Source organism: Gymnoscopelus microlampas, assembly GCF_963454915.1.
Source record: "Gymnoscopelus microlampas genome assembly, chromosome: 24".
Lineage (NCBI taxonomy): Eukaryota > Metazoa > Chordata > Actinopteri > Myctophiformes > Myctophidae > Gymnoscopelus > Gymnoscopelus microlampas.
In genome coordinates, this window is record NC_139961.1 from 8,038,774 (window position 1) to 8,065,449 (window position 26,676).

A 26,676-nucleotide genomic window follows, 5' to 3' on the forward strand; every position below is an offset into this window, starting at 1 on the left:
TGATTATTAATTTTTATAATCCATGTAAAAGACTGGAGCTGAATACATTGTTAAGTATAGAGGGCCAAGATAGACGCAAGATGGTGTGGTGTGGAGATTTTAATTCCCATAATACATTGTGGGGAGGGGAAAGAACAGACAGTAATGGACAGGTGGTGGAAGAGCTTATGGAAGAAAAAGGATTAGTATGTTTAAATGATGGAAGAGCAACAAGAATAGATATAAACACGGGCCATGAGTCAGTTCTTGATCTTACCCTGGTCTCCAACCTTCTGGCAGGGAACAGTGAGTGGGAGGTATGTGGAGTAACAACCATAGGAAGTGATCATTATCCCATAGTTTTTCAACTGGAAATGAGAACAAAGGCAGTAGCAGGAGGAGGGATGGGAAAATGGATTTTTGGAAAAGCAAAATGGGAGAAATACCTAATCCTTAGTGAACAGAATATGATGAGAATTGAGGAGAAGGAGGATGTGGATATTTTAAATGATGAGGTGAGTTCAGCAATGTATGAGGCAGCCATGGAGTCAGTCCCCAGAAGTAAAGGGAAGATGAAGAGGAAAGCAGTCCCGTGGTGGACAGAAGAGTGCAGTAATGCAGTTAAGCAAAGGAATAAAGCTTTCAGAGAAATGAAGAGAACACACAATTTTCAGAATTTAATACAGTATAAAAGAGCACAAGCTATAGTAAGAAGGACAATAAGACAGGCAAAAAGGACAAGCTGGCAAGCGTTTTGTGAAAAGATAGGCAGAACGACACCGATTGGAGAAGTGTGGGGAATGGTTAAGAAAATGGGAGGGAACAGAAGAGAGTGGGATTACCCTGTTTTAAAAGAAAATGATGTGGAAGCAGTAGATGACAAAGACAAGGCAGAAATGATGGTGAGGGCATTAGTGAAAGTACACGGCTCAGGAAACCTGTCAGAGGAAGGAAAGAGAGGAAGGGAGCAGACAATGAGAGAGCATAGTGATGCACTCGAAAGAAAGGAGTGTACTGGGGGTATTTTAGATGCACCATTTACTGTGCAAGAGATTAAGAGGGCTATTGGGAAGTCTAGAAATACGTCACCAGGCAAAGACCAAATATGTTATGTTATGATGAAACAGCTAGGAGTTATTGGATCAAGTAAACTACTGAGTCTGTATAATAAAATATGGCAAGAGGGGAAGTTACCAGTAAGGTGGAAAGAGGCTGTGATTATACCTATAAGAAAACCAGGTAAAGATCCAACAAAGCCAACAAGTTATCGGCCTATAGCTCTTACCTCACACATGTGCAAAATTATGGAGCGAATGATAACAGAAAGATTAACATACTACCTTGAGAGTAAGGGAATAATTGCAAGGTATCAAAGTGGTTTTAGAAAAGGTAGAGGAACAATGGACCCTGTTGTGTGTCTGGAGGCAGATGTGAGGAAGGCATTTTGTAATAAGGAATCTGTTGTGGCAGTGTTTTTTGATGTTGAAAAAGCATACGATATGATGTGGAAAGAAGGCCTCCTGATAAGATTACACATGGCGGGGGTGGGAGGAAGAGTGTTTAATTGGATAAAAGATGTTCTCTTTGGGAGGGATATCCAGGTAAAGGTGGGATCAGAACTCTCTAGCAAGCACTTAGTGGAAAATGGAACTCCACAAGGAAGTGTAATAAGTCCACTGTTATTTGTAATTATGATAAATGAAGTGTTTGCCAGAATAGGACCAGATATGGGTAAATCTTTATATGCTGATGACGGGGCTCTTTGGAAAAGGGGTAGAGACATACAACATTTAGTAAGAAGGATTCAAGTAGGAATAAATGAAGTAGAGCAATGGGGACATAAGTGGGGGTTTAAATTCTCAATAGAAAAAACAAAAGCATTATTTTTTACCAGGAAGAAAATAGCGGCAGGCCTAAGGCTGGAAATGTATGGGGAAAGTCTTGAAAGAGTGGGTGAGTTCCGTTTCTTGGGGGTAGAGGGGGAGAGGAATGTACACACGACGTTCAAAGACTTTGCTTTGTTGTTGTTGTGGTGGGCTAATGCTAATGCTAATTCTAAGCTAGCTACAAGTACAGCCTAGAGTTTAAATTAACCTAGTTGGACGTTTTAAAGGGACAGTCTGCCGTTTTCAACCTGAAGACACAAACAGAACAACCCAGGTAAAGCTTTGGACAAGCAGCTTCACTAAAAGTTCCTCTGGCAACGTGGGATGAGATTGATTAAAGAAAACGTGGACATTAGTGATATATATATATATATGAATTAAAAAATATTTTCATTTAGAAAAATCATTAAATAATTGAGTATTTTTCCAAAGAAATAGAAAAAATTACCATTAAGAGATAATTACATGTTCTATCAGAGAGAGGATTGCATTAAGATATTAATTATATTTTCCATATAATATTCAAGACTGCAAAAAAAAAACTTTCATCCTGGGCAACTTGAAGTGTAAAAGGTTATGAATTATAATTGAAGTGTTCTATGAAAAAGTAACTGACCCAGTTGACAAGTTATTAACACAATAAGTTACTCTTTCCTTAAGTTGCTGTATATTATTGTTGAAGTTGAGTGTAAGAGGAGTTTCTCTTCTTAATTAATCTTAAACTCCTCTGGGATTTTAATTGTTTCATTCCAGACAGCAGGTGCAGATGAACTCTCCAGACCCAGCCAGACCCGTTTCAATGAAACAGGAGGAACCTGAAGACCAGCCAGACCTCAGTACGTTTCATTCACTGTCTCTCTTTCTTCCCCTTTTCTAGCTTCAAGGTGTTTATTGTAACATATACATACAATACAGTTGCTAGCTGCACTATACTTTGGCAGCGGAATTATTCTCGCTTCAACAGTGTGGAATTAGATACAATAAAAATGGAATAGGATATAACGGTAATAGTAGTCGTACAATTTTTGAATTGAAACTCATTAAAAGAACAATAGAATGTTGTATTTATAAATTGGTCAGTTATGGACATCCATAGTCAGGATGATTGTTTCTGGTCATGTGGCCTTTTCCACTGCACACAGTGCCAACTATGACTGAATGCAGCTTCTCCCAACAGTTACAGTAAATAGTCCTTTAATTCACCCAGCAAGGATGAATCTTATTGATTTTGGCTGCACCTTTAGGCCACTCACATACAAGATGTCTCAAAGTCTAATGGACAGATTGCTATGAAACTTGCTGCGTATGCATACTCCCTGGAAGATGAACCCTAACCGAGTGTCACCATAACCTCTCTCATAACCATATCCTAGTTCCCTGGAAGATGAACCCTAACTAGCGCCACTGTTGTGACAACATAGTTACTTTTCACGCACAGTTGGGGCTGTTAATCGGTGGTGGTGTGGGTGTAGAAGGATGGGATGCATGGCAGCAGAAACATTAATAAGAGATACTTTCACCTTATTTACTTTAGACCATTTATTGTATGCATTGCAGGAGTCCATCTTTTGATACATGTATTTCCTTGTCTAATCTGAAATTAAGCGTGATTACTTCCCTAATATATAAATCCCACAATCTTTCAACCCAATATTCATATTTTGGAACGTGTACTTCGGCTAATTTGCCTTTACATTCTACAAATCATTATTTTTGACAACACTGCTGGGTCTCAAGTAATTAAAGTAATTATTCAATGTGTTCATTTCAGACCAGTGTGTGGAGTCCAGACTGCAGGTGAAGATGAACTCTCCAGACTTAGCCAGGGACATTTCTATTAAACAGGAGGATCCTGAAGACCACCCACACCTCAGTACGTATTTTGACAATGATAATAACCGGCTATTATAGGATATTATACTCCCCAGGACTTTTTGTGTTATCCTTTTGTCCTAAATGTTTTACTCTACCTCTGTGCTATTTACATGTTTTGAATAATAAAGTATTCAATCAATCACTCAATCAATCAATATACATAGGCATCATTAATATGCAAAGAAAAACAAAAGAGAAACTGCACCACATAGTACATTTCTCTACAGAGTGGCCGTAGACCAATGCATCTAGAACAGTGTGTGTGTCACACAGCTCACAGCTCAAGACGCCAAGTGAATGACATCATGAAACGGAAGCACCTCCAGCCATGAAAGCCACAAATGCCTGGTCAAAGTTTGGTAGCAGTTGAAAACTGTTTGTTGATGGTGTGCCTCTGTAGGAGGTGAGACGTCTAGCAATGGGTCTGTCAGTCTGATCTGTGTGAGATGACACAGATATTAAACAGGCTTTTTATTAGCTTCTTGATTTGAAGTTTAACCACTTAAACCCTAGCATCTATATAATAGGGTTCTGCTAATAGCTGATCTACAAGCTCACAATGCATCACAAAAGACTTGGTTTAGAGGGAAAAAAGAGAGGACCAAGTATAGAGTATAGAGTCGACCCTGCCACCCATTTCGGATGCTGGCAATGCACTGAATGGGACATTATCATGTTTAATCAGACTATTGATTGGTCCAAGTAGGTGAGATACTGACCTACCCACGAGGATCAGTAGGAGTTTTGTATAAAGTATAGTTTAGGACCGCGTCGGAGGTGCGCCATCTCAAGCGAACTGGAGCCACGAGAGCCGTGCACCACCGAGCGAGCTAAATCGAGCGAGTTGCCGTGCCGAAAGTTGCGAAGTTCGCTTGGACCGACTCAGCGCCGTCCGAGTTATGTACCTATAGGCACAGAATCATAATTCATGTTTTGGGGTGAGCGTTTGACCCAATTTTCATCAACCCACAGAATAATGACAAAACATAATATGATATTACATCCTCAGGTAAGTAGGTAGCCTTGAGAACCAATTATTCTCGAGCCATGTGGCCCATAGGCCAGGAGCTTATCTCCTGTTTCTGTGGCGTGAGGCGGCTTGATGTACAAGTACAACCCCTGGACAAGACGCTAGTATTTCACAGGGACTTATCCCAGTCCAAGCCTTGAGGCTGAGTGCCAAGCAGGGATAGCCTGGTAAACCGTCCTGGTCGCGTGAATTCACATTATCATGTGTCTTCTGCAGACCGTCAGACGCAGGCTAAAGCAGGGAGACAATGGGTCCCATTTTTATAGTCTTTGGTATGACCCGGCCGGGGGATTGAACTTGGACCTCCCAATCTCAGGGCGGACACTCCAACCAATTTCAATATGTTATATTAAGCACTTGTCAAGTAGTCTTTCAAACAGCTATGATTTATTAGCATATGCTAGATTCTAGAGGGCAGTGCTACTCTGTTGAATTAGGGCAAAGAGGATGGCCGAATGGTGCGTTATTAATTATGTTATAAAAAATACTTTAAATGTTTCCAAAAACATTTGAGGTGAGAAATAGCCAATGCAGTAACATGCACTTGATTTGGCACTGCCTTGTTGCAGTGTACAACGCAACACGTTTAGATCACATACTTTAAAACACATGTACGCTTTGTTGTAATACTGAGCTGGAAAACTCCCCAGAAACAGACCCTGATGAAGACCTTTAGGTCCTTACACGTTGGTCATATTGTTGCCTTGCTCAAAATTGTATCAAAAACGGAGTGACTTCGATTTATTTTCTTTGCAAGTCTGCTGTCCACACCATTTGGGAGTTAAGCAGTACTTCTTTGAAAACCTTTTTTGTTCATAGCCCCCCAACACAGATTCTTATTTAGTAACTGTTTTGTCTGTCTTAGTAGGCAATAGCTTTGTACATGGAACTTGGATGTAGGGATGTTCGATATTGACTTTTTTTTTTACCAATAACCGATATACCGATATTGTCCAACTCCTCATTTCCGATACCTATATCAACCGATACCGATATATGCTTTTCACCAAAAGTCATCTAATTTTCAGGTAACAACATCACATATCTAATAAAATAAAATAGCTACAATATCAATATAATATCTAATACATCTAATATAATAGAGTGATGTTGTTAGATTTTCAATAAAGTGAGTCCTGGGACTCACTGGTTGCCATTTTAATGAGTCCCACTAATCTTAGATTAGATGTTGGCCTATTTGACGGTGCAGAAGCATAATTGCTCTGATGCCTATAACATTAACGAGTGTCAACTGGACCCAGACACACACACACCTGCCCTCTGCAGTGCTCTAGGATTACTGTGATTATGATAAGCTCACATTTCATATCACACACACCATACAGCAAGAGCTCATGTAACATATTTAAAAAAAAAATGTTTTAAACGATACCGATATTTTCCGATATTGATTTTTATGCTAATATCGGACCGATAATATCGGACATCCCTACTTGGAAGATACAAAAATGTATTACATTGTATGAATGCAGTGTTGACTATCATGTTATTATTCTGCTCCTAGACATCCTGCACATGGTTGTGTGTAAAAAGGAGGGTTCTCCTGAACAGGAGAGGAGCCCCAGTCTGCTCCAGGAGGAACCAGAGCCTCCACAGATTAAAAAGGAACAGGAGGAGCTACTTCAAAGACCAGAGAAGCCTTTTGGATCAATGTTGACATTACTAGCAGTGAAAAGTGAAGATGATGAAGACATCTCTTCACACTGCTCTGAAGTTGAAGTTGAGCTTGAATCTGACACTGAAGTCACTGAAGACAGTGATGATTGGGGGGAGACAAGTGGAGGTGTCCATACTGGAGAAAAATCTTTCCAGTGTGAAGATTGTGACAAGAGTTTCATTAAGTCTCATGGCCTGAAAAAACACCAGCTTGTCCACACTGGAGAAAAACCTTTCCAGTGTGAAGATTGTGGCAAGAGTTTCAGTCAGTCCTATGGCTATGACCTGAAAAAACACCACCGTGTTCACACTGGAGAAAAACCTTTCCAGTGTGAACATTGTAACACGTGTTTCAGTGAGTCAGGTTCCCTGAAGACACACCAGCGTGTTCACACTGGAGAAAAACCTTTCCAGTGTGAACATTGTAACAAGTGTTTCAGTGAGTCAGGTTCCCTGAAGACACACCAGCGTATCCACACTGGAGAAAAACCTTTCCAGTGTGAACATTGCAAGAAGTGTTTCAGTGAGTCAGGTTCCCTGAAGACACACCAGCGTGTCCACACTGGAGAGAAACCTTTCCAGTGTAAACACTGTAACATGAGTTTTACTCAGTTGGGTAGCCTGAAGAGACACCAGAGTATCCACACCGGAGAAAAACCTTTCCTGTGTAAACTGTGTAACAAGAGTTTCATTAGTTCATCTAAACTGAAGACACACCAGCGTATCCACTCTGGAGAAAAACCTTTCCAGTGTAAACTGTGTAACAAGAGTTTCAGTAAGTCATCTGACTTGAAGAAACACCAGCGTATCCACACCGGAGTAAAACCTTTCCACTGTAAACAATGCAATAAGAGTTTTAATCAGTCGAGTCACCTGAAGACACACCAGCGTATCCACACCGGAGAAAAACCTTTCCAATGTAAACTGTGTAACAAGAGTTTCAGCCGTTCATATTGTCTCAAGATACACCAGTATAGAGCGTCGCAGTTCCCGCCCACTTCCAGTTGCCGGAAGTAAATACTCAATGCATTTTTCCCATTGACTTTTCCGGAAATATTTATATAAATGAATTTAAGCCTAGAATCAAGCTATCCAGGATCCTGGTGAATCATGACCATAAAACGTTTGATTATGTGAAAAAACTTTTTGAAAACGGCAAAACAAAGGGTATTTATTAAACATAGTATATCATATAATTAAATATAAAATTTAAAAAATCACAGAAAAAAAGGTTTTATGGTCATGATTCACCAGAATCCTGGATGGCTTGATTCTAGGCTTAAATTCATTGATATAAATATTTTTGGAAAAGTCAATGGGAAAAATGCATTGAGTATTTACTTCCGGCACCCGGATTCTGCGCAACTGCGATGCTCTATGTCCACATTGGAGAAAAACCTTTCCACTGTCAGCATTGTAACAAGAGTTTCAGTAAGTCAGGTTCCCTGAAGGCACACCAGTGTATTCACACTGGAGAAAAACATAGTGAAAAAAGTTTCATTTATTCAGGTGACCGAATTGTTTGGGTAACCTGAAGAAACACCAGCGTGTCCACACTGGATAAAACTCTTGCCACAATGTTAACAGTGTGAGAAGAGTGTCAATCAGTTAAGTGCTCTGAAAACACATCACTGCATTTACACCAAGGGAAATAATGTCCACTATAAATTACTTCACTGGGAGGATCAAATTAAACAGCTGTATGTTGTCAGGGAGTTGGATAGACGAGCACAAATATCATGGATACTTATACTGCTCCTGTCAACAGATGTTTCCATTAGGACTTGTCTTTTGGAGACATATCCCAGCTCTTTTGTTTTCTTCTTTTAAAACATCACATCAAATAGTTTGTACGTGCTAAATGTAAAAATATATATAGTTATAATTGTTTTACCTTGAGGTATTTTAAATGTATTTTGGTGTTATTCATTTATACCATAATAGAAAGAGAAGGTGACGTCACACCATTGAAAGTAACAAATGAAAACCTCCTGATGTGGCGCCACCTGTCCATTGAACTCCATTGAACGGCTCCTCAAGCTATTTAAATTACAGTGTAAATAATATCAATTGTATAAAGGTAGAACTGTTTTTCTAGAATCTTAGTTTTTATATTATGATTTAATGTCATTTTGATGTATTAGATTACATGCACAATGAAATGGGGCAGTATTTCAATGATTAAATAATCAGTAAGGACACAATACTTTGCATGTATTTAGTATTACTTATGATGTTTATACACTTAATGTAATGGCTATGATCAGGGCAGGAATTTCACGGCGCCCACGACGGCCATGGCCCTCTCTTTGGCCATGTGCCCCTCGAAAAATGACATGGCCTCACGGCTACAGTGGCCCCAGCTGCTCCGCTTTTCCTCTGCGTGTATTTTATTGTATTGTAAATGTATTTTGTATTACTTATGATGTTTATACACTTAATGTAATGGCTATATGATCATTTTTAAGTTGTATCACATTATTAGATTTTTATAGCAAATTAAAGGTGATTATAGGTGATTAAAGCGTGGACAAAGGTTCGGTGCCCCCCGGGAGCGTTTTGTCCACGAGGGGGGGGGTATTTTTCTTCATGCAGTTTGGTTCCCCCCCCCAGGTTGGTGCCCTGTGCTTCAGCACCTCAAGCCCGCTGGATAAGCCACCACTGCAAATATCTACCTTGTAAAAAATTGACCCAAATGGGACCCTGACCCATTGAATCAATCTATCTTACAGAACTGTTTCCTGTTTCCCAGAACATTCTGGTACAATAACCAAACTCAGAACTATTTGGAACATACATTGCTTTGAAATAACTTGTGATACTCTTAAGGTTGTTACACACCGGCGAATATAGCGAATATACGCAAAATTTAGCCTGGTTCCAGACGAATCTGCCTTAGCAAAATTGCATCGCACTTTAGCCCTCGGCAGATTAGGTCTGGCCCCCCTCCATAGAGAATTCATTTCTCTCCCTCCGAAGTCGTGAGGGACCAATCAGGGCCCAGTATCCAAATGTGGGCGGGCTTATCACCTTATTTGGAGCAATGACGTACAAGGAAGCACTGCTCTGATTGGTTCGTACAAGGAAGCACTGCTCTGATTGGTTTAGGTCTAACCAATAGAGTCCGTTTGGATCTTTTTGTAACCGCCCCTTGGAAAAAAATCTATCGTTGATAGGGACCAGACTAATATCCACGCAGTGTGTCGTGTGATATTGTCTGGCCACGCGAGGCTACGCAAAATTCGGACTCGTTCCGAATAATTAAAAGACGCTTTTTCGCTTCGCTTTTTCGCTTTTTCGCTCCATGTACGGAGCCATTGACTTTATAAGGTTTTTTAAAAAAAACGCATTATTCGCACGAAAAGATCGCCCCGGTGTGTAAGGACCTTTAAGGTTGTTACACACCAGCGAATATAGCGAATATACGCAAAATTCGGACTCGTTCCGAATAATTAAAAGACGCTTTTTCGCTCCATGTACGGAGCCATTGACTTTATAAGGTTTTAAAAAAAAACGCATTATTCGCACGAAAAGATCGCCGCGGTGTGTAAGGACCTTTACTGTGTCACTGTTTGAATATACCATACAGTCTGAATTTATCATAGAAATATTGATATAGTTACATAGTTTGAAAATGATATGGTTAACATGTTTAATACATGGTATGTTGTTGTGTCATGTAACATGGTATGTTGGTATATGTTGTATCCTGCATTTCTATGAGACGTGATCAGACCTGTGCAGCATCAATGTGCAGTGATGGAAGCTATTGTAGGGCTGACTCTGTAGATGAATTTTCTGATTAATTAATTGAGAAGCAATTATGTTTTTTCTCTTTGATTAATGATATTAGCCCTATTTTATACTAAACTTTACAATTGTGTCGTGCAAGACTTGTGGAAAATATCTGATCTACAAGCTTAAAATGCACCGCACTGTGGCGTGATGTGAGCTTGTAGATCTGCTATTTTCAATATGTTTGCCTATAATGACATGCTCAACATAAAAATTGTAATCATTTAAATTGATTTAGTCGGATTAACTATTGAACTCCTAGATGGATGTTCTGGTCTCTACAGGTCAGGAAGGTCACATAGTACTGTTACTGTATAGAAACAATGGACAGTACCCGAGACCAACAGTGGGGGGCAGCAACACGCCAACTGCCGTGTAGACAGACTCTGGTGTGTTGACTGACTGTTGACACTTTAAAATACAAAGACAACTAAAACAAGTCGTTTCTAAACAGTGTCGTCGTTAAGCAGCAGAAGGACGTTTGTTAGCAGCTCAACCACTGAAACACAGCAGATGATGAATTCATTCACGTTGTGTTTCATCTATTTGTAAAACCTTTAAAACGTATTTAAGAATAAACTTTGAAATTCATGGAACAGTATTCATTTATGAGGCTTCTGATGGGAACTCAGAATAGTGTGTGTTTCAGCCCGGACGAGAGAGAGAGAGGCACGGCCGGTAACCGTGTCCGTCCCTCTCTCCCGTCCGGGTTGAAACACATCCATTAGAGCCAAATAAACAGAGCAGACTCAGCAGAGAGTGAACGAACTGATACAGAGAAAGTCTGTGTTATAATGTAAGTTTGCAGTGAACAAACCTTTGTGTAACTTCTGTCTGAGTGTGTCTTTGTGCGACAGTCTGTGTAAAGAGTGACAGGCTGGCACGTTGTGAAACGAGAGGAATTTACACACGACGTTCAAAGACTTTGCTTTGTTGTTGTGGTGGCTAATGCTAATGCTAATTCTAAGCTAGCTTCAAGTACATCCTAGAGTTTACTTTAAATTAACCTAGTTGGACGTTTTAAAGGGACATTCTGCCGTTTTCAACCTGAAGACACAGACAGAACAACCCAGGTAAAGCTTTGGACAAGCTGCTTCACTAAAAGTTCCTCTGGCAACGTGGGATGAGATTGAGAAGACAGTGGCTGTTAACCTGCTGGTAAAACCTGACCCTGTGACTGTTGGAGAACTGAGGGACGTCCAGGAACTTTAACTAAAGGTTCCACACTTTGATTTGAGCCTTTGGGCGACATACGTGTGTGTGTGTGTGTGTGTGTGTGTGTGTGTGTGTGTGTGTGTGTGTGTGTGTGTGTGTGTGTGTGTGTGTGTGTGTGTGTGTGTGTGTGTGTGTGTGTGTGTGTGTGTGTGTGTGTGCGCGTGTGCGTGTGTGTGTGTACTAAAATAATATGCTGTAACTTGGGAATGTTGCCCTGAAAGAAGAGGAGCATTTAAGTATTACCGTTTTGAACCTGAACAGTGTTTTCCTGATAAAAGAAAATGTGGACATTAGTGAACATTTATATATATATATATATATATATATATATATATATATATATATATATATATATATATATATATATATATATATATATAAATAAAAAATAGATATAGATATATATATAGAGAGAGAATCAAAATATATTTTCATATGCACGAATCATTCAATAATTGAGTATTTTTCCAAAGAAATTGAAAAAATTACCATCAAGAGATAATTACATTTTCTATCAGAGAGGATTGCATTAAGATATTAATTATATTTTCCATATAATATTCAAGACTGAATTAACTGACCCAGTTGACAAGTTATTAACACAAGTTACTCCTTCCTTGTTGTATGTTATTGTTGAAGTTGAGGAGTTTCTCTTCTTAATTAATCCTAAACTTCTCTGGGATTTTAATTGCTGTCTGGACTCTGTGAAGTCCAGACAGCAGGTGCAGATGAACTCTCCAGACCCAGCCAGACCCGTGAAACAGGAGGAACCTGAAGACCAGCCAGACCTCAGTACGTTTCATTCAGTTCACTGTCTGTCTCTTTCTTCCTCTTTTCTAGCGTCAAGGTGTTTATTGTCACATACACATACAATACAGTTGCTAGTTGTACTTCAACAGTGTGGAATTAGATACAATAACAATGGAATAGGATATAACGGTAACGGTAGTGTTACAGGTCTGACGTGGAATAAACCAGCCACTGTATCATATTTAATTATTTTTTATTATTTCTGAAACAGAAGAAAAGGGGTACATGTTCACTCTGCTGCACAGTCAATCACAACGATCTCTAACCATCATCAGTAGGATTTTACTTCCTTTTGTTAGCCATCAGTGTAAACAGTTCAGATTGTCACCAGGCACTTTACCTTATTATTTCAGATAACAATATAAACATTGAATGAAATAATAACTATCTTAAAGAACAATAAACCTCATTAGTTTCCCAAATAATCTTAACATTCGGAATACAATTAGAAATCAAAACCTTACCCACTAAAATAACAACAAAGGCATTTTAACAAAAAGCTGAGTATTTCCCCAATTTAACCTTTTCACATTTCCCTTTTCAACAGACCACTCATATCTTATTTCTTTTCATATCAGTACCTCCATATTAGTGTAATACCTCAGCAGACTACTAGTACAATTACAATACAGACACAATCTGATCATTGCTACACAATCATGTGGCCTTAACCAGGACTCTTGCACTGAAACAGATCAACAGACTACTATTTCCTATCACATTATTCCACATTTCTCTCTTGCTGAACTAATCACATTTTACCTGAAACAGAAGAAAAAGGGTACATGTTCACTCTGCTGCACAGTCAATCACAACAATCTCTAACCAGCATCAGTAGGATTTCACTTCCTGGTTAGATACTAGAATAAATAAGAAGGATGGATTACAGGGGCGTGCTGGGGGCGTGTCCCAGCGTAGTACCGGGGTATTGCACATGCGCAGTGTTATCAGGAAGTGCACGACGGAGTGTTCCAGCAGAGGCGCTACATAAAAAAACCCAGGATCCCTTCTCAGTCGGCGAGGTGTGTGTTTGTTGTTCTCTCCACTCAGCACCTAAACAGCTGGAGGTTTGTAATTCTAATACACAAGTGGACTAAATGACTTACATAGTTATAAAGAACAACAACAAAGTGACATAAGCCCCCATATCCAAGTTATTAACATTTCATTTCAGCAAATAAAGATCTTCAGCAGGTCTCCGTGGCTACTGAAGTGACACAAAACAAACACTACCGTTTAAGGGTCACACGCTGCCATCTACTGAGCCTTTTTGTATGTTCAGGCAGGATTTTACTGCGCATGTGCAATACCCCGGTACTACGCTGGGACACGCCCCCAGCACGCCCCTGTAATCCATCCTTCTTATTTATTCTAGGTTAGATATCAGTGTAGTTCCCTGCAACTTAGGCACCCCCTACTGTCGGGAGGAGGGTACGACCTCTCCATTAGTGAACAGCTTATTCCCCTGTATACTCAAATCAATTCTCATGTATACTCAAATCAATTCAGAGTGTTACAGTAGTTATAACAAATAAAATATTGCGCTCTCAAAGAAAAATTGCCTTAAAGGACAACTTTGGTTTTTTACAACCAAGGTTTATATTTTAGCTTGTAATTAAAGTAAATAAATGATGAGTGTAATTTTTTTTCCATTTACTGCTTTCTATAGTTTTAGCATTTTTTGCGATATTTTTTACAGTGGGCGGGGGCATTCTGTCCGGTGGCTAAATATGCCTTTTTTACACAATAAAAAAGGTCCGGCTGTCTGAGATGGCCAGATGTGAGTTATTGGGGGCTAGAAGAGCTACTGTAAATAATAATAAAGAAAACGCCGGGTTAATGTGTTAAAAAAATACATATTTAGCCACCGGACAGAATGCCCCCGCCCACTGTGAAAACACTGTAAAAAAGATTGTGAAAATTGCTAAAACTATAGAAAGCAGTAAATTTTAATTTTTTAACACTCATCTTTTATTTACTTTAATTACAATCTAAAACATAAACCTTGGTTGTAAAAAAGCAAAGTTGTCCTTTAACAGTAGAATGTTTTATTTATAAATTGGTCAGTTATGCACATCCATAATCTGGATGATTGTTTCTGGTCATCTGGCCCTTTCCACTGCACACAGTGCCAACTATGACTGAATACAGCTTCTTCCAACAGTTACAGTAAATAGTCCATTAATGCACCCAGCAAGGATGAATCTTACTGATTTTGGTGCCCAAATGCTCCACCTTTAGGCCACTCACACACAAGATGTCTCAAAGTCTAATGGACAGATTGCTGTCTACAGAAACTTGCTCTGCTCATGCATGCTCCCTGGAAGATGAACCCTAACATAGTGTCACCATAACCTCTCTCATAACCATCTCCTAGTTCCCTGGAAGATGAACCCTAACTAGCTCCACTGTTATGACAAAATAGTTACTTTTCACACGGTTGGGGCTGCTAATTGGTGGTGGTGTGGGTGTAGAAGGATGGGATGCATGGCAGCAGAAACATTAAAAAGAGATACTTTCACCTTATTTACTTTAGACCATTGTTTGCATTGCAGGAGTCCATCTTTTAATACATTTATTTCCTAAGGATCCTAATCTGAAATTAAACCTGATTTCTTCCCTAATATATAAAGCCCACAATATTTGAACCCAATATTCATATTTTGGAAAGTTGACTTACATGTAGGCTATTTTGCCTTTACATTCTACAAATCTTTACTTTTTTAAACCACTGCTGGGTCTCCGGTAATTAAAGTCATTATTCAATGTGTTCATTTCAGACCAGTGTGTGGAGTCCAGACTGCAGGTGAAGATGAACTCTCCAGACTCAGCCAGGGACATTTCTATTAAACAGGAGGATCCAGAAGACCACCCACACCTCAGTATGTATTTTAATCATACCATAATCTTAGCAAAAAATATCATGACAATATAATATCCGGCCTAAATCTTGGCCTAAATGTTTCACTGTACCTCTCTGCTATTTACATTTTGTGACTAATAAAGTATTCAATCAATCAATATGCATAGGCATCATTAAATATGCAAAACAAAAGAGAAACTGCACCACGTTGTACATTTCTCTACAGAGTGGCTGTAGACCAAAGCATCTGGAACAGTGGCCCTCATTTATCAACGCAGCGTATAAACCGGCGTATATTTTTCCATATATTCGGCCGTACACCAACGTCGAAGTCACATTTATCAACGCATCCTACACAGCTGATCCGAGCTTACACTTGGTCCCAGCGTTGATAAATGTCACGGCTGAAACGAGCGTCATTTAAATAACACGCCCTAAAATATTTTCAAAACGCCCCGATTTCACGACATGAAGACGAACCAGAATACGACCAAAGACATGAAAAGCCAATAAGAAGCGCCCCCCGCTCACCACACACGCACACGCACACGCCTCTCTCACTCGCTCTCTCGCTGTCTCGCTCTCTCTCTCTCTCACACACACACACACACACACGCGCCCGCCCGCCCAACTTTGTCTTTCATGTAGCGTAGCGGTACATGAGACTCGGGCGGAATGCAGTGATTCCGTGCCGCAACGTTAATATTGGAGCGTCGGGTTTATATCCTTAACCCAGCCAGGTTGTGTAGCCTACATAACTCTCTATGACATAACTCCATAACATAGGACAAGCTACTGTAAGTTTGTAGACCTCACTGTCAGTGAAAAGATGATCGGGGCTCCCGAAAATTCTCTCGTAGAAGCGCTGCTGCGCTGAAAATAACAGATCTACAAGCTCACAACGCGTCGCGATGCAACCTGTTGTGAGCTTGTAGATCTGCTATTTTCAAATAGCCAATGCAGCCATGCAGATCTGCAAGCTTAACCGAATGACTGTTAAAGCAGTTTGTTTAAATTACTTTATAAAATGTTATATTTTCACAGGGATTTATTTATTAGTGTAGATATATACATGTATGAGTGGATTATGTGTCCAGATGCCTCTCAGACAGTCAAACAATGCTGCTCTGCAGGTCTAGAATGGAATAAACGGGAGCAGCCAACGTCAACAACTGGTCTCGACCAGACGTGAGATCTCAGCGTAAAGTAGGATGAAGCTCACGTCAGGATTTATTGATAAATGCCGAAAGGTGCGGTGATCACGCCGTACGCTCATTATTCGGGCTGCACCGCGTTGATAAATGAGGGCCAGTGTGTGTGTGTCACACAGCTCACGGCTCAAGCCGTCAAGTGAATGACATCATGAAACAGAAGCACCTCCAGCCATGAAAGCCACAAATGCGTGGTTAAAGTTTGGTAGCAGTTGAAAACTATGAAAACTGATTGTTGATGGTGTGCCTCTGTAGGAGGTGAGAGGTCTAGAAATGGATCTGTGAGTCTGATCTGTGTGAGATGACACAGATATTAAACAGGCTTTTTATTAGCTTCTTGATTTGAAGTTTAACCACTTTAACCCTAGCATCTCCTTTGCTTTTGCTGATAGCTGATCTACAAGCTCACAATGCATCACAAAAGACTTGGTTTAGATGGAAAAAAGAGAGGACCTTTTCTACGGTGGATACGAACAAGTACAGAGTCGACTGCTCAACTTTAGTATTAGTTAAATCAATAAGTATGTTTTTCACACTTTCAGAGAATATCCGTCGTAATGGGGACGTAGTTAGATGCCAATAAATAAATATATATAATTGTTGAAGTTTTACATCAAAAGTATAATCATAATTACTTCCCATCAAACACAAACATAATATGAGATTATATCGGCAGGTCAGTAGGTAGACTTGAGAACCAATTATTCCCGAGCCATGTGGCCCATAGGCCAGGAGCTTATCTCCTGTTTCTGCGGTTCTGGGCGGATTGGGTTCGTTTTTTACCAGTTTTTGGTTAATTTATTTCGGTTTTAGGGTTAGGATTCGGGCTAGGATTCAGGTTATGTTATTTAATTCTTATTTTTGCCTGATTTTACCGATTTATTATCAAAAAAATTAAACACAATTAAAATTTTTTTTTTTGCAAAAAGTGGGGGGTATGAAATCTTCTCTGTAATAGGAGTATGATAATAATAACTATAATAGAACTACTATGCAAATAAAAACTTGGATCTGATGGATAGGGTTCTGTGCAGACTGTAGTCAATTTAGAAACACTTGGTTGGACCCTACCTGCTCGTAGTGTCACTGTTGGCGTAGTGTCACTGTTGCTCCTAACATTATCAGAATGTCTGGGCAGCTGCTAAATCCTCTGATCTCTGATGAACATAACATTCTCCTCGTCAATACCTTCGGTTTACCCCCCAACTTGGAAGCAAGCACCAGGAGGTTGTTTGTTTATAATTATTCACAACGTGGTCACTGGTCGTTAGTTTGAGTCCTGGCGGGGTCTATTACTTTCTTTTCTTTTTCCTCGGTAGCTTTCACTGTTTTAAAATACTTGCTTAAATATGCACACTTTGTAGCTTTTGCACAGATAGCTCTTGTATCCTCTTATATGTTGTTGAGCTGCTGATTATTTTCTTTCCGACTTGTATTCCACCAGCAACATGTGATTTAATTCACTGCTTGTTCACAAGAACGCGGCCGCGGCCGCCTCGTTCAAAGAAAAACACTCGCCCCAAAACACACTCGCCCCGGGTATATCTGGCGGCCTCGGTCGGCGAAAAACATAGGGGCGAGTGTGTTTTGGGGCGAGTGTTTTAATTGGGGCAGCGTTTCTCCTCTCGAGTCTCGACAGACAGACACACACACACACACACACACACACACACACTCGGCCCGCTCCCTGATGACAGGCTCCACTGCTCCGCTGCGCTGCGCACAGCCAGTTAATTGATAAAATCAAGATTTTAAACGCATATTTGAAAACTGGAGCCTATCAATCAAAATGCGGGACAGCGTCTCAATTTGCGGGACGCTTGAAAAGTCACTGAAATGCGGGACTGTCCCGCACAAAACGGGACATATGGTCACCCTAATGTTCTGGTCTCTACAGGTCAGGAAGGTCACATAGTACTGTTACTGTATATAAACAATGGACAGTACCCGAGACCAACAGTGGGGGGCAGCAACACGCCAACTGCCGTCTAGACACTCTGCTGGTGTGTTGACTGACTGTTGACACTTTAAAACACAAAGACAACTAAAACAAGTCGTTTCTAAACAGTGTCGTCGTTAAGCAGCAGGAGGACGTTTGTTAGCAGCTCAACCACTGAAACACAGCAGAAGATGAACTCATTCACGTTGTGTTTCAACTATTTGTAAAGCTTTTAAAACGTATTTTTGTTTAAGAATAAACTTTGAAATTCATGGTACATTATTAATTCATTTATGAGGCTTCTGCGGGAATAGTTATCTCTGAAACATGACTGTCATACCATGGAAGTCAATGAACCACTATTGTTCCTGGTTGGCAATTGTTTTTACATTTACAACTCTCACATGTACATAAACGTTAACATTTCAAATATAAAGTGCTTTACCCTATGGCCACGGATGTTACAAGTTGAGGCGCACTGGTCTAAGTACCCATGTCTCCCGTTTTGTTCAATACAAAGCATTTTAATCTCATCAGCGGCCATTTTCTATTTTCTATTTTATTTTTTTGTAATGTATCAGAGTGCAGTACACCTCCCAACCGATAGGGTCGAGTAGTTGAAAGCATCGTAGAAAATTCCAAGAAAATGGCCGGCGATCGGATTAAAAAGCTTTTTATTGAACAATAAGGAATATGAAGGTACTTAGACCTTTACGCCTCAACTTGTTACATCCGTGGCATGGGGGTCAGCACTTTATATTTTAAATATGAGTTTAGATGTAGCAGTTGTAAAAGTAAAACAAATCGCAAACCAGGAACAAGTGGTTCCGTGACGCTTGTGACAGACGAGCGTCATGTGAACCATGGCTACGGGAATAGTGTGTGTTTCAACCCGGACGAGAGAGAGAGGCACGGCCGGGGACCGTGTCCGTCCCGCTCTCTCGTCCGGGTTGAAACACATCCATTAGAGCCAAATCAGCGAGCAGAGAGTGAACGAACTGATACAGAGAAAGTCTGTGTTATAATATAAGTTTGCAGTGAACAAACCTTTGTGTAACTTCTGTCTGAGTGTGTCTTTGTGCGACAGTCTGTGTGTAAAGAGTGACAGGCTGGCACGTTGTGAAACGAGAGGAATTTACACACGACGTTCAAATACTTTGCTTTGTTGTTGTGGCGGGCTAATGCTAATGCTAATGCTAAAGGTATGTTTTTTGTTGTTTTTTACAAAAAGGAATGAATTTAGCAGACCGTGTATTTTGTTGTTTTTTAAAAATAGGAATGAATTTAGCAGACCGTGTATAGAACTTTACTTTCTGTGCTTTTTTCGTAAACTGTTAGTAAAATATTCAATCCATCAATTGACCTGAAGGAAAAGGGGCATTTCACTATTTAATGTAGTAGTGAACAATAGTTTACCTGAAAAATAAAACGTTTGTATTGTTTATATTAATATTGTTAGTATTTAATTTGCACAAATCATGACTAAATAATTAAGAATTAATTTCCTAAAAATAAAACAAAACTGTTCTACTTGCCTTAAAGAGGGAACATTTTCTATCAGAGAGAGGATTACATGAAGATATTTCTTATATTTTCCACAAAATATTAATGACTGCAAAACATATTGAAGTGAAAACGGGCCTTAAAGGTTATGGATTGTAATTTCTATACCAGCCCTAATGCTTTACAATCAGGGAATGGTCTGTGAAAGTTTCTCGCCCAAATGACAAGTGATTACTATGTGACATGATTACCATGTTATATATATATATATGTGTGTGTGTGTGTGTGTGTGTGCGTGTGCGCGTGCGTGCGTCCGTGCGTGCGTGTGTGTGTGTGTACTTGAAATGTAAAAGGTTATGAATTATAATTGAAGTGTTCTATGAAAAAGTAACTTACCTAGTTGACAAGTTATTAACACAATAAGTTACTCTTTCCTTAAGTTGCTGTATGTTATTGTTGAAGTTGAGTATAAGAGGAGTTTCTCTTCTTAATTAATCCTAAACTCCTCTGGGATTTTAATTGTTTCATTCCAGACTCTGTGGAGTCCAGACAGCAGGTGCAGATGAACTCTCCAGACCCAGCCAGACCCGTTTCAATGAAACAGGAGGAACCTGAAGACCAGCCAGACCTCAGTACGTTTCATTCACTGTCTCTCTCTTTCTTCCTCTTTTCTAGCTTCAAGGTGTTTATTGTCACATACACATACAATACAGTTGCTAGTTGCACTATACTTTGGCTGCGGAATTATTTTTGCTTCCACTGTGTGGAATTAGATACAATAAAAATGGAATAGGATATAACGGTAATGGTAGTTATAAAAAATAAAATATTGAAATGCATTCAAAGAGAAATGCCAGAACAGTAGAATGTTGTATTCATAAATTGGTCAGTTATGCACATCCATAGTCTGGATGATTGTTTCAGGTCATATGGCCTTTTCCACTGCACACAGTGCCAACTATGACTGAATGCAGCTTCTTCCAACTTTCTTAAGCTAAATGAGGATAAAACAGAAGTTCTCATAATTGGCTCTAGTGAGCAGAGAGAATCAATAATAAGTAGACTTGGTAACCTGAATGTAGAAAGTAACACTACAGTAAATAACCTAGGGGTTATTATTGATTCTGAATTGAATTTTAATACACACACTAATCATGTTACCAAGATTGCTTTCTTTCATCTTAGAAATATTGCGCGAATCAGAGCCTATCTGTCGTTGGACGATGCAAAAACGTTGATCCACGCTTTTCTTTTCTCTCGGCTTGATTACTGCAATGCACTTTACTCTGGCCTGCCAAAGAAAACAACTGACAAAATACAACTTGTTCAAAATGTGGCAGCCAGAGTTTTAACTAAAACTAAAATGAGAGAACATATTACTCCAGTTCTAGCTTCACTACACTGGCTCCTGGTTGTTCTTAGGATTGATTTTAAAATTATTTTACTAGTTTATAAAGCTCTAACTTGTCTGGCACCTTCCTATCTCTATGACTGCCTAGAGAGATATGTTCCAAACCGCCCCCTCAGGTCTTCAAGTGCTGACCTGCTCGAGGTGCCTACAATGACATATAATAAACACGGTGAAGCAGCATTTTGCATCTACGGACCGACAGCGTGGAATAAACTCCCATTACACCTAAGACAGGCAGCCTCTGTGGATAGATTTAAAGCACAGCTCAAGACCTACTTCTTCACTCCTGCTTTTAGCTGAATTTTAAATCTCTGTGTTGTTGTACATGTCCTCAGTGTATGGCCTGATTCACTGCCCTTTGCTATTATTTTAATGTTGTTTTATGCTTCTGCTTTTCTTATTTGCTTTATTGTTGAATTATTTGTAACTGTAATTGTATTATTTCTCTGTAAAGCACTTTGAGCTGCATGTCATGTCATGAAAGGTGCTATACAAATACATTTTATATTATTATTAGTATTAACAGTTACAGTAAATAGTCCTTTAATGCACCCAGCAAGGATGAATCTTACTGATTGTGGTGCCCAAATGCTCCACCTTTAGGCCACTCACACACAAGATGTCTCAAAGTCTAATGGACAGATTGCTGTGAAACTTGCTCTGCGAATGCACGCTCCCTGGAAGATGAACCCTAACCGAGTGTCACCATAACCTCTCTCATAACCATCTTAGTTCCCTGGAAGATGAACCCTAACATAGTGTCACCATAACCTCTCTCATAACCATCTCCTAGTTCCTTGGAAGATGAACCCTAACTACCTCCACTGTTATGCCAAAATAGTTACTTTTCACACACGGTTGGGTCTTTTAATCGGTGGTGGTGTGGGTGTAGAAGGATGAGATGCATGGCAGCAGAAACATTAAAAAGAGATACTTTCACCTTATTTACTTTAGACCATTGTTTGCATTGCAGCAGTTTATCTTTAATACATTTATTTCCTTGTCTAAGCTTAACAAAATGTTTAAAAAATAAGCGTGATTTCTTCACTAATGTATAAATCCCACAATCTTTGAATCCAATATTCATATTTTGGAACGTTTACTTTGGCTATTTTGGTTTTACATTCTACAAATCTTTATTTTTGACACTATTGCTCCAGTAATTAAAGTAATTATTCAATGTGTTCATTTCAGACCAGTGTGTGGAGTCCAGACTGCAGGTGAAGATGAACTCTCCAGACTCAGCCAGGGACATTTCTATTAAACAGGAGGAACCTGAAGACCACCCACACCTCAGTACGTATTTTAACTATACTTAGTAAAAAATATCATGACAATATAATATCCGGCCTAAATGTTGGCCTAAATGTTTCACCGTACCTCTCTGCTATTTACATTTGACTAATAAAGTATTCAATCAATCAATCAATATGCATAGGCATCATTAAATATATGCAATACAAAAGAGAAACAGCACCACATAGTCCATTTCTCTACAGAGTGGCCGTAGACCAAAGCATCTAGAACAGTGTGTGTGTCACACAGCTCAGAGCTCAAGACGCCAAGTGAATGACATCATGAAACAGAAGCACCTCCAGCCATGAAAGCCACAAATGCCTGGTTAAAGTTTGGTTTGGTTTGATTGATTGATTGATTGAATATTTTACTAGGCAAAACAATGTAAAACAGCACAATTACCTTTATAATACCTTGTCTAAAAGGTCCGTCCAAAAAAGTCCTCGCTTATTTCCATTGGGGTCCTTGGTATTCAATTCATAGACGTATACAGTAGCAACCAAACATCTCAAATAATATCAACATAAAAATACAGAAAGAATAACACTGGTAGTATTTGAAAACAGATTTTTATGGTGTGCCTCTATAGGAGGTGAGCGGTCTAGAAACAGGTCTGTGAGTCTGATATGTGTGAGATAACACGGATATGAACCCATTTTGGGTGGGAACCCCTATTTGTAACTTCACCTTTCAGGACGGGAACCCCTTTTGGGGTTCTTGTTGCTATGTACAGTATATAGTAACATACATTTGTTGTAATATCTGAAAAAATATTTGAAGATTTTCAGAAGGTGTTTTTAGAATGGGCCTCAGGTCTAAATGGGCTAAACAGGCTTTTTATTAGCTTCTATTTGAAGTTTAACCACTTAAACCCTAGCATCCCTATGCTAGGGTTCTGCTAATAGCTGATCTACAAGCTCACAATGCATCACAAAAGACTTGGTTTAGAGGGAAAAAGAGAGGACGAGTATAGAGTCGACTCTGCCACCCATTTCGGATGCTGGCAATGCATTGAATGGGACATTATCACGTTTAAACAGACTATTGATTGATCTAAGTAGGTGAGATACTGACCTACCCACGTTTAATCAGACTATTGATTGGTCTAACTAGGTGAGATACTGACCTACCCACGTTTAATCAGACTATTGATTGGTCTAAGTAGGTGAGATACTGACCTACTGACGGGGCTCAGTAGTTGTTTTGTATAAAGTATAATTTTGGACCGCGTTGGAGGTGCGCCATCTCAAGCAAACTGGAGCCACGAGAGACACCACCGAGCGAGCTAAAGCGAGCGAGTTGCCGTGCCGAAAGTTGCGAAGTTCGCTTGAGCCGACTCAGTGCCGTCCGAGTTATGTACCGATAGGCACAGAATCATAATTCATGTTTTGGGGTGAGCGTTTTCCCCAACTTTCATCAACCCACAGAATAATGACAAAAAACATAATATGAGATTACATCCTCAGGTAAGTAGGTAGCCTTGGGGTTAGGGCCAATTATTCTCGAGCCATGTGGCCCCATAGGCATGTTTCTGTGGCGTGAGGCGGCTTGATGTACAAGTACAGCCCCTGGACAAGACGCTAGTATGTCACAGGGACTTATCCCAGTCCAACCCTTGAGGCTGAGTGCCAAGCAGGGATAGCCTGGTAAACCATCCTGGTCACGTGAATCCACATTATCATGTGTCTTCTGCAGACCGTCAGACGCAGGCTAAAGCAGGGAGACAATGGGTCCCATTTTTATAGTCTTTGGTATGACCCGGCCGGGGGATTGAACTTGGACCCCCCCAATCTCAGGGTGGACACTCCAACCAATTTCAATATGTTATATTAAGCACTTGTCAAGTAGTCTTTCAAACAGTTATGATTCATTAGTATATGCTAGACTCTAGAAGGCAGTGCTACTCTGTTGAATTAGGACAAAGAGAATGGCTGAATGCTGTGTTATTAATTATGTTATAAACAATACATTAAATGTTTCCAAAAAATATTTGAGGTGAGAAATAGCCAATGCAGTAACATGCACTTGATTTGTCTTGTCGCAGTGTATAATGCGACGAGTTTAGATCACATACTTTAAAACACATATATACGCTTTGTGTAGCTTTGTTGTAATACTGAGCTGGAAAACTCAGCTGTGATTGGCTCAGAGCCACCCAGCCCCTGTTTTACTCACAATTAGATTAAAATATGCATGCACAATAAATGTGGCGATGATCGGTACGGTGGTTTGTGAAGTTAATCCCAGAAACAGACCCTGATGAAGACCTTTTAGGTCGATACACGTCGGTCACATTGTTGACTTGCTCAAAATCTTTTATCTTCTTTGTAAGTCTGCTGTCCAAACCTTTTGGGAGTTAAGCAGTACTTCTTTGGAAACCTGTTGTGTTCATAGCCCCCAACACAGATTCTTATTTAGTAGCTGTCTGGTCTGTCTTAGTAGGCAATAGCTTTGTACATGGAACTTGGAAGTAGGGATATTAAATATTTACTTTTTTACAGCCGGAATGTAGACGGTATCCCGGGAGCAGTATGGGTTAGCGCCCCATGCTGTGTCTTCCGTGAGGAAGAAGCCCAACAAACCCGCGGTGAGGCCTTTAGGAGGGCCATTCCATTCCAGCGTACCGCAAGCGGAGCTAATACCATTAGACGGCCAAATCTAGTGGTATCGGCCCATAAGTCGGGGCTTGATCAACCCTGGCTGGGTCACCTGAGCGAGGGTGTATGTTGTATGTTGCGAGACCCCGAAACACCCTATGATCCCAGGCTACAACACTGATGATGCGTCCCAGTTGCATCCATGTGATGTATTTATTTATATATACTGATAACCGATATACCGATATTGTCCAACTCCTCATTTCCGATACTTATATCAACCGATCACCGCTTTTCACCAAAAGTCATCTAATTGTCAGGTAACAACATCACATATCTAATAAAATAAAATAGCTATACTATCAATATAATATCTAATAAATCTAATATAATAGAGTGATGTTAGATTTTCAATAAAGTGAGTCCCGGGACTGGTTGCCATTTTAATTAGATTAGATGTAGGCTTATTTGAACGAGCGTCAGCTGGACCCAGACACACACACACCTGCCCTCTGCAGTGCTCTAATTTAAAAGTGACTGGAGTCTGTCTCATTTCTCTGTAAAAGCCCTTGAATATGATTAGGGATTACTGTGATTATGGTAAGCTCACATTTCATTGTTATGCTAATGTCGGGAGGCCGATATTATCGGACATCCCTACTTGGAAGATACAAAAATGTATTTACATTTTATGAATGCAGTGTTGACTATCATGTTATTATTCTGCTCCTAGACATCCTGCACATGGTTGTGTGTAAAGAGGAGGTTTCTCCTAAACAGGAGAGGAGCCCCAGTCTGCTCCAGGAGGAATCAGAGCCTCCACAGATTAAAAAGGAACAGGAGGAGCTACTTCAAAGACCAGAGGAGCCTGTTGGGTCAATGTTGACATTACTAGCAGTGAAAAGTGAAATTGATGAAAACACCTCTTCACACTCTTCTGAAGTTGAAGTTGAAATTGAATCTTACACTGAAGTCATTGAAGACAGCGATGATTGGGGGGAGACAAGTCGGGGTGTCCACTCTGGAGAAAAACCTTTCCAGTGTGAACATTGTGACAAGAGTTTCATTTTTGCAACTGCACTGAAGAGACACCAGCGTGTCCACACTGGAGAAAAACCTTTCCAGTGTGAACATTGTAACAAGTCTTTCAGTGCGTCAGGTTCCCTGGAGACACACCAGCGTATCCACACTAGAGAAAAACCTTTCCACTATGAACATTGTGACAAGAGTTTCAGTAAGTCAATTGACCTGAAGACACACCAGCGTATCCACACTGGAGAAAAACCTTTCCAGTGTGAACATTGTGACAAGAGTTTAACTTTTGCATCTTTACTGAAGAGACACCAGCGTGTCCACACTGGAGAAAAACCTTTCCAGTGTGAACATTGTAACAAGTGTTTCAGTGCGTCAGGTTCCCTGAAGACACACCAGCGTATCCACACAGGAGAGAAACCTTTCCATTGTAAACATTGTGACAAGAGTTTCAGTAGTTCATCTCACCTGAAGACACACCAGCGTATCCACACTGGAGAAAAACCTTTCCAGTGTGAACATTGTGACATGAGTTTAACTTGTGCATCTGCACTGAA

At 39.9% G+C, this 26,676-nt stretch overlaps 2 protein-coding genes across 2 annotated transcripts in view; both read left to right on the plus strand.

Annotated features, from left to right (window-relative positions):
- Positions 1–234: 234 nt before the first annotated feature.
- The window catches only part of LOC311040980 (uncharacterized protein), a gene marked incomplete at both ends in the record, with an annotated part of 32,223 nt that continues 5,781 nt past the window's right edge, over positions 235–26,676 (plus strand). Inside the window, 7 exons of the mRNA XM_084051418.1 lie at positions 235–296; positions 2,619–2,701; positions 3,637–3,738; positions 6,296–6,712; positions 12,097–12,249; positions 16,597–16,599; positions 20,317–20,415. Coding sequence (XP_083907544.1) covers positions 235–296; positions 2,619–2,701; positions 3,637–3,738; positions 6,296–6,712; positions 12,097–12,249; positions 16,597–16,599; positions 20,317–20,415 — 919 coding nt within the window. The remainder of the gene's footprint in view (positions 297–2,618; positions 2,702–3,636; positions 3,739–6,295; positions 6,713–12,096; positions 12,250–16,596; positions 16,600–20,316; positions 20,416–26,676) is intronic.
- LOC311040981 (uncharacterized protein) overlaps positions 11,000–26,676 on the plus strand; it is a gene marked incomplete at its 3' end in the record, with an annotated part of 47,895 nt that continues 32,218 nt past the window's right edge. The window contains exons 1-5 of the mRNA XM_084051419.1: positions 11,000–11,460; positions 12,168–12,249; positions 15,048–15,149; positions 20,317–20,415; positions 22,389–22,490. Of these exons, the coding sequence (XP_083907545.1) occupies positions 12,186–12,249; positions 15,048–15,149; positions 20,317–20,415; positions 22,389–22,490 (367 nt within the window). The 5' untranslated portion in view covers positions 11,000–11,460; positions 12,168–12,185. The remainder of the gene's footprint in view (positions 11,461–12,167; positions 12,250–15,047; positions 15,150–20,316; positions 20,416–22,388; positions 22,491–26,676) is intronic.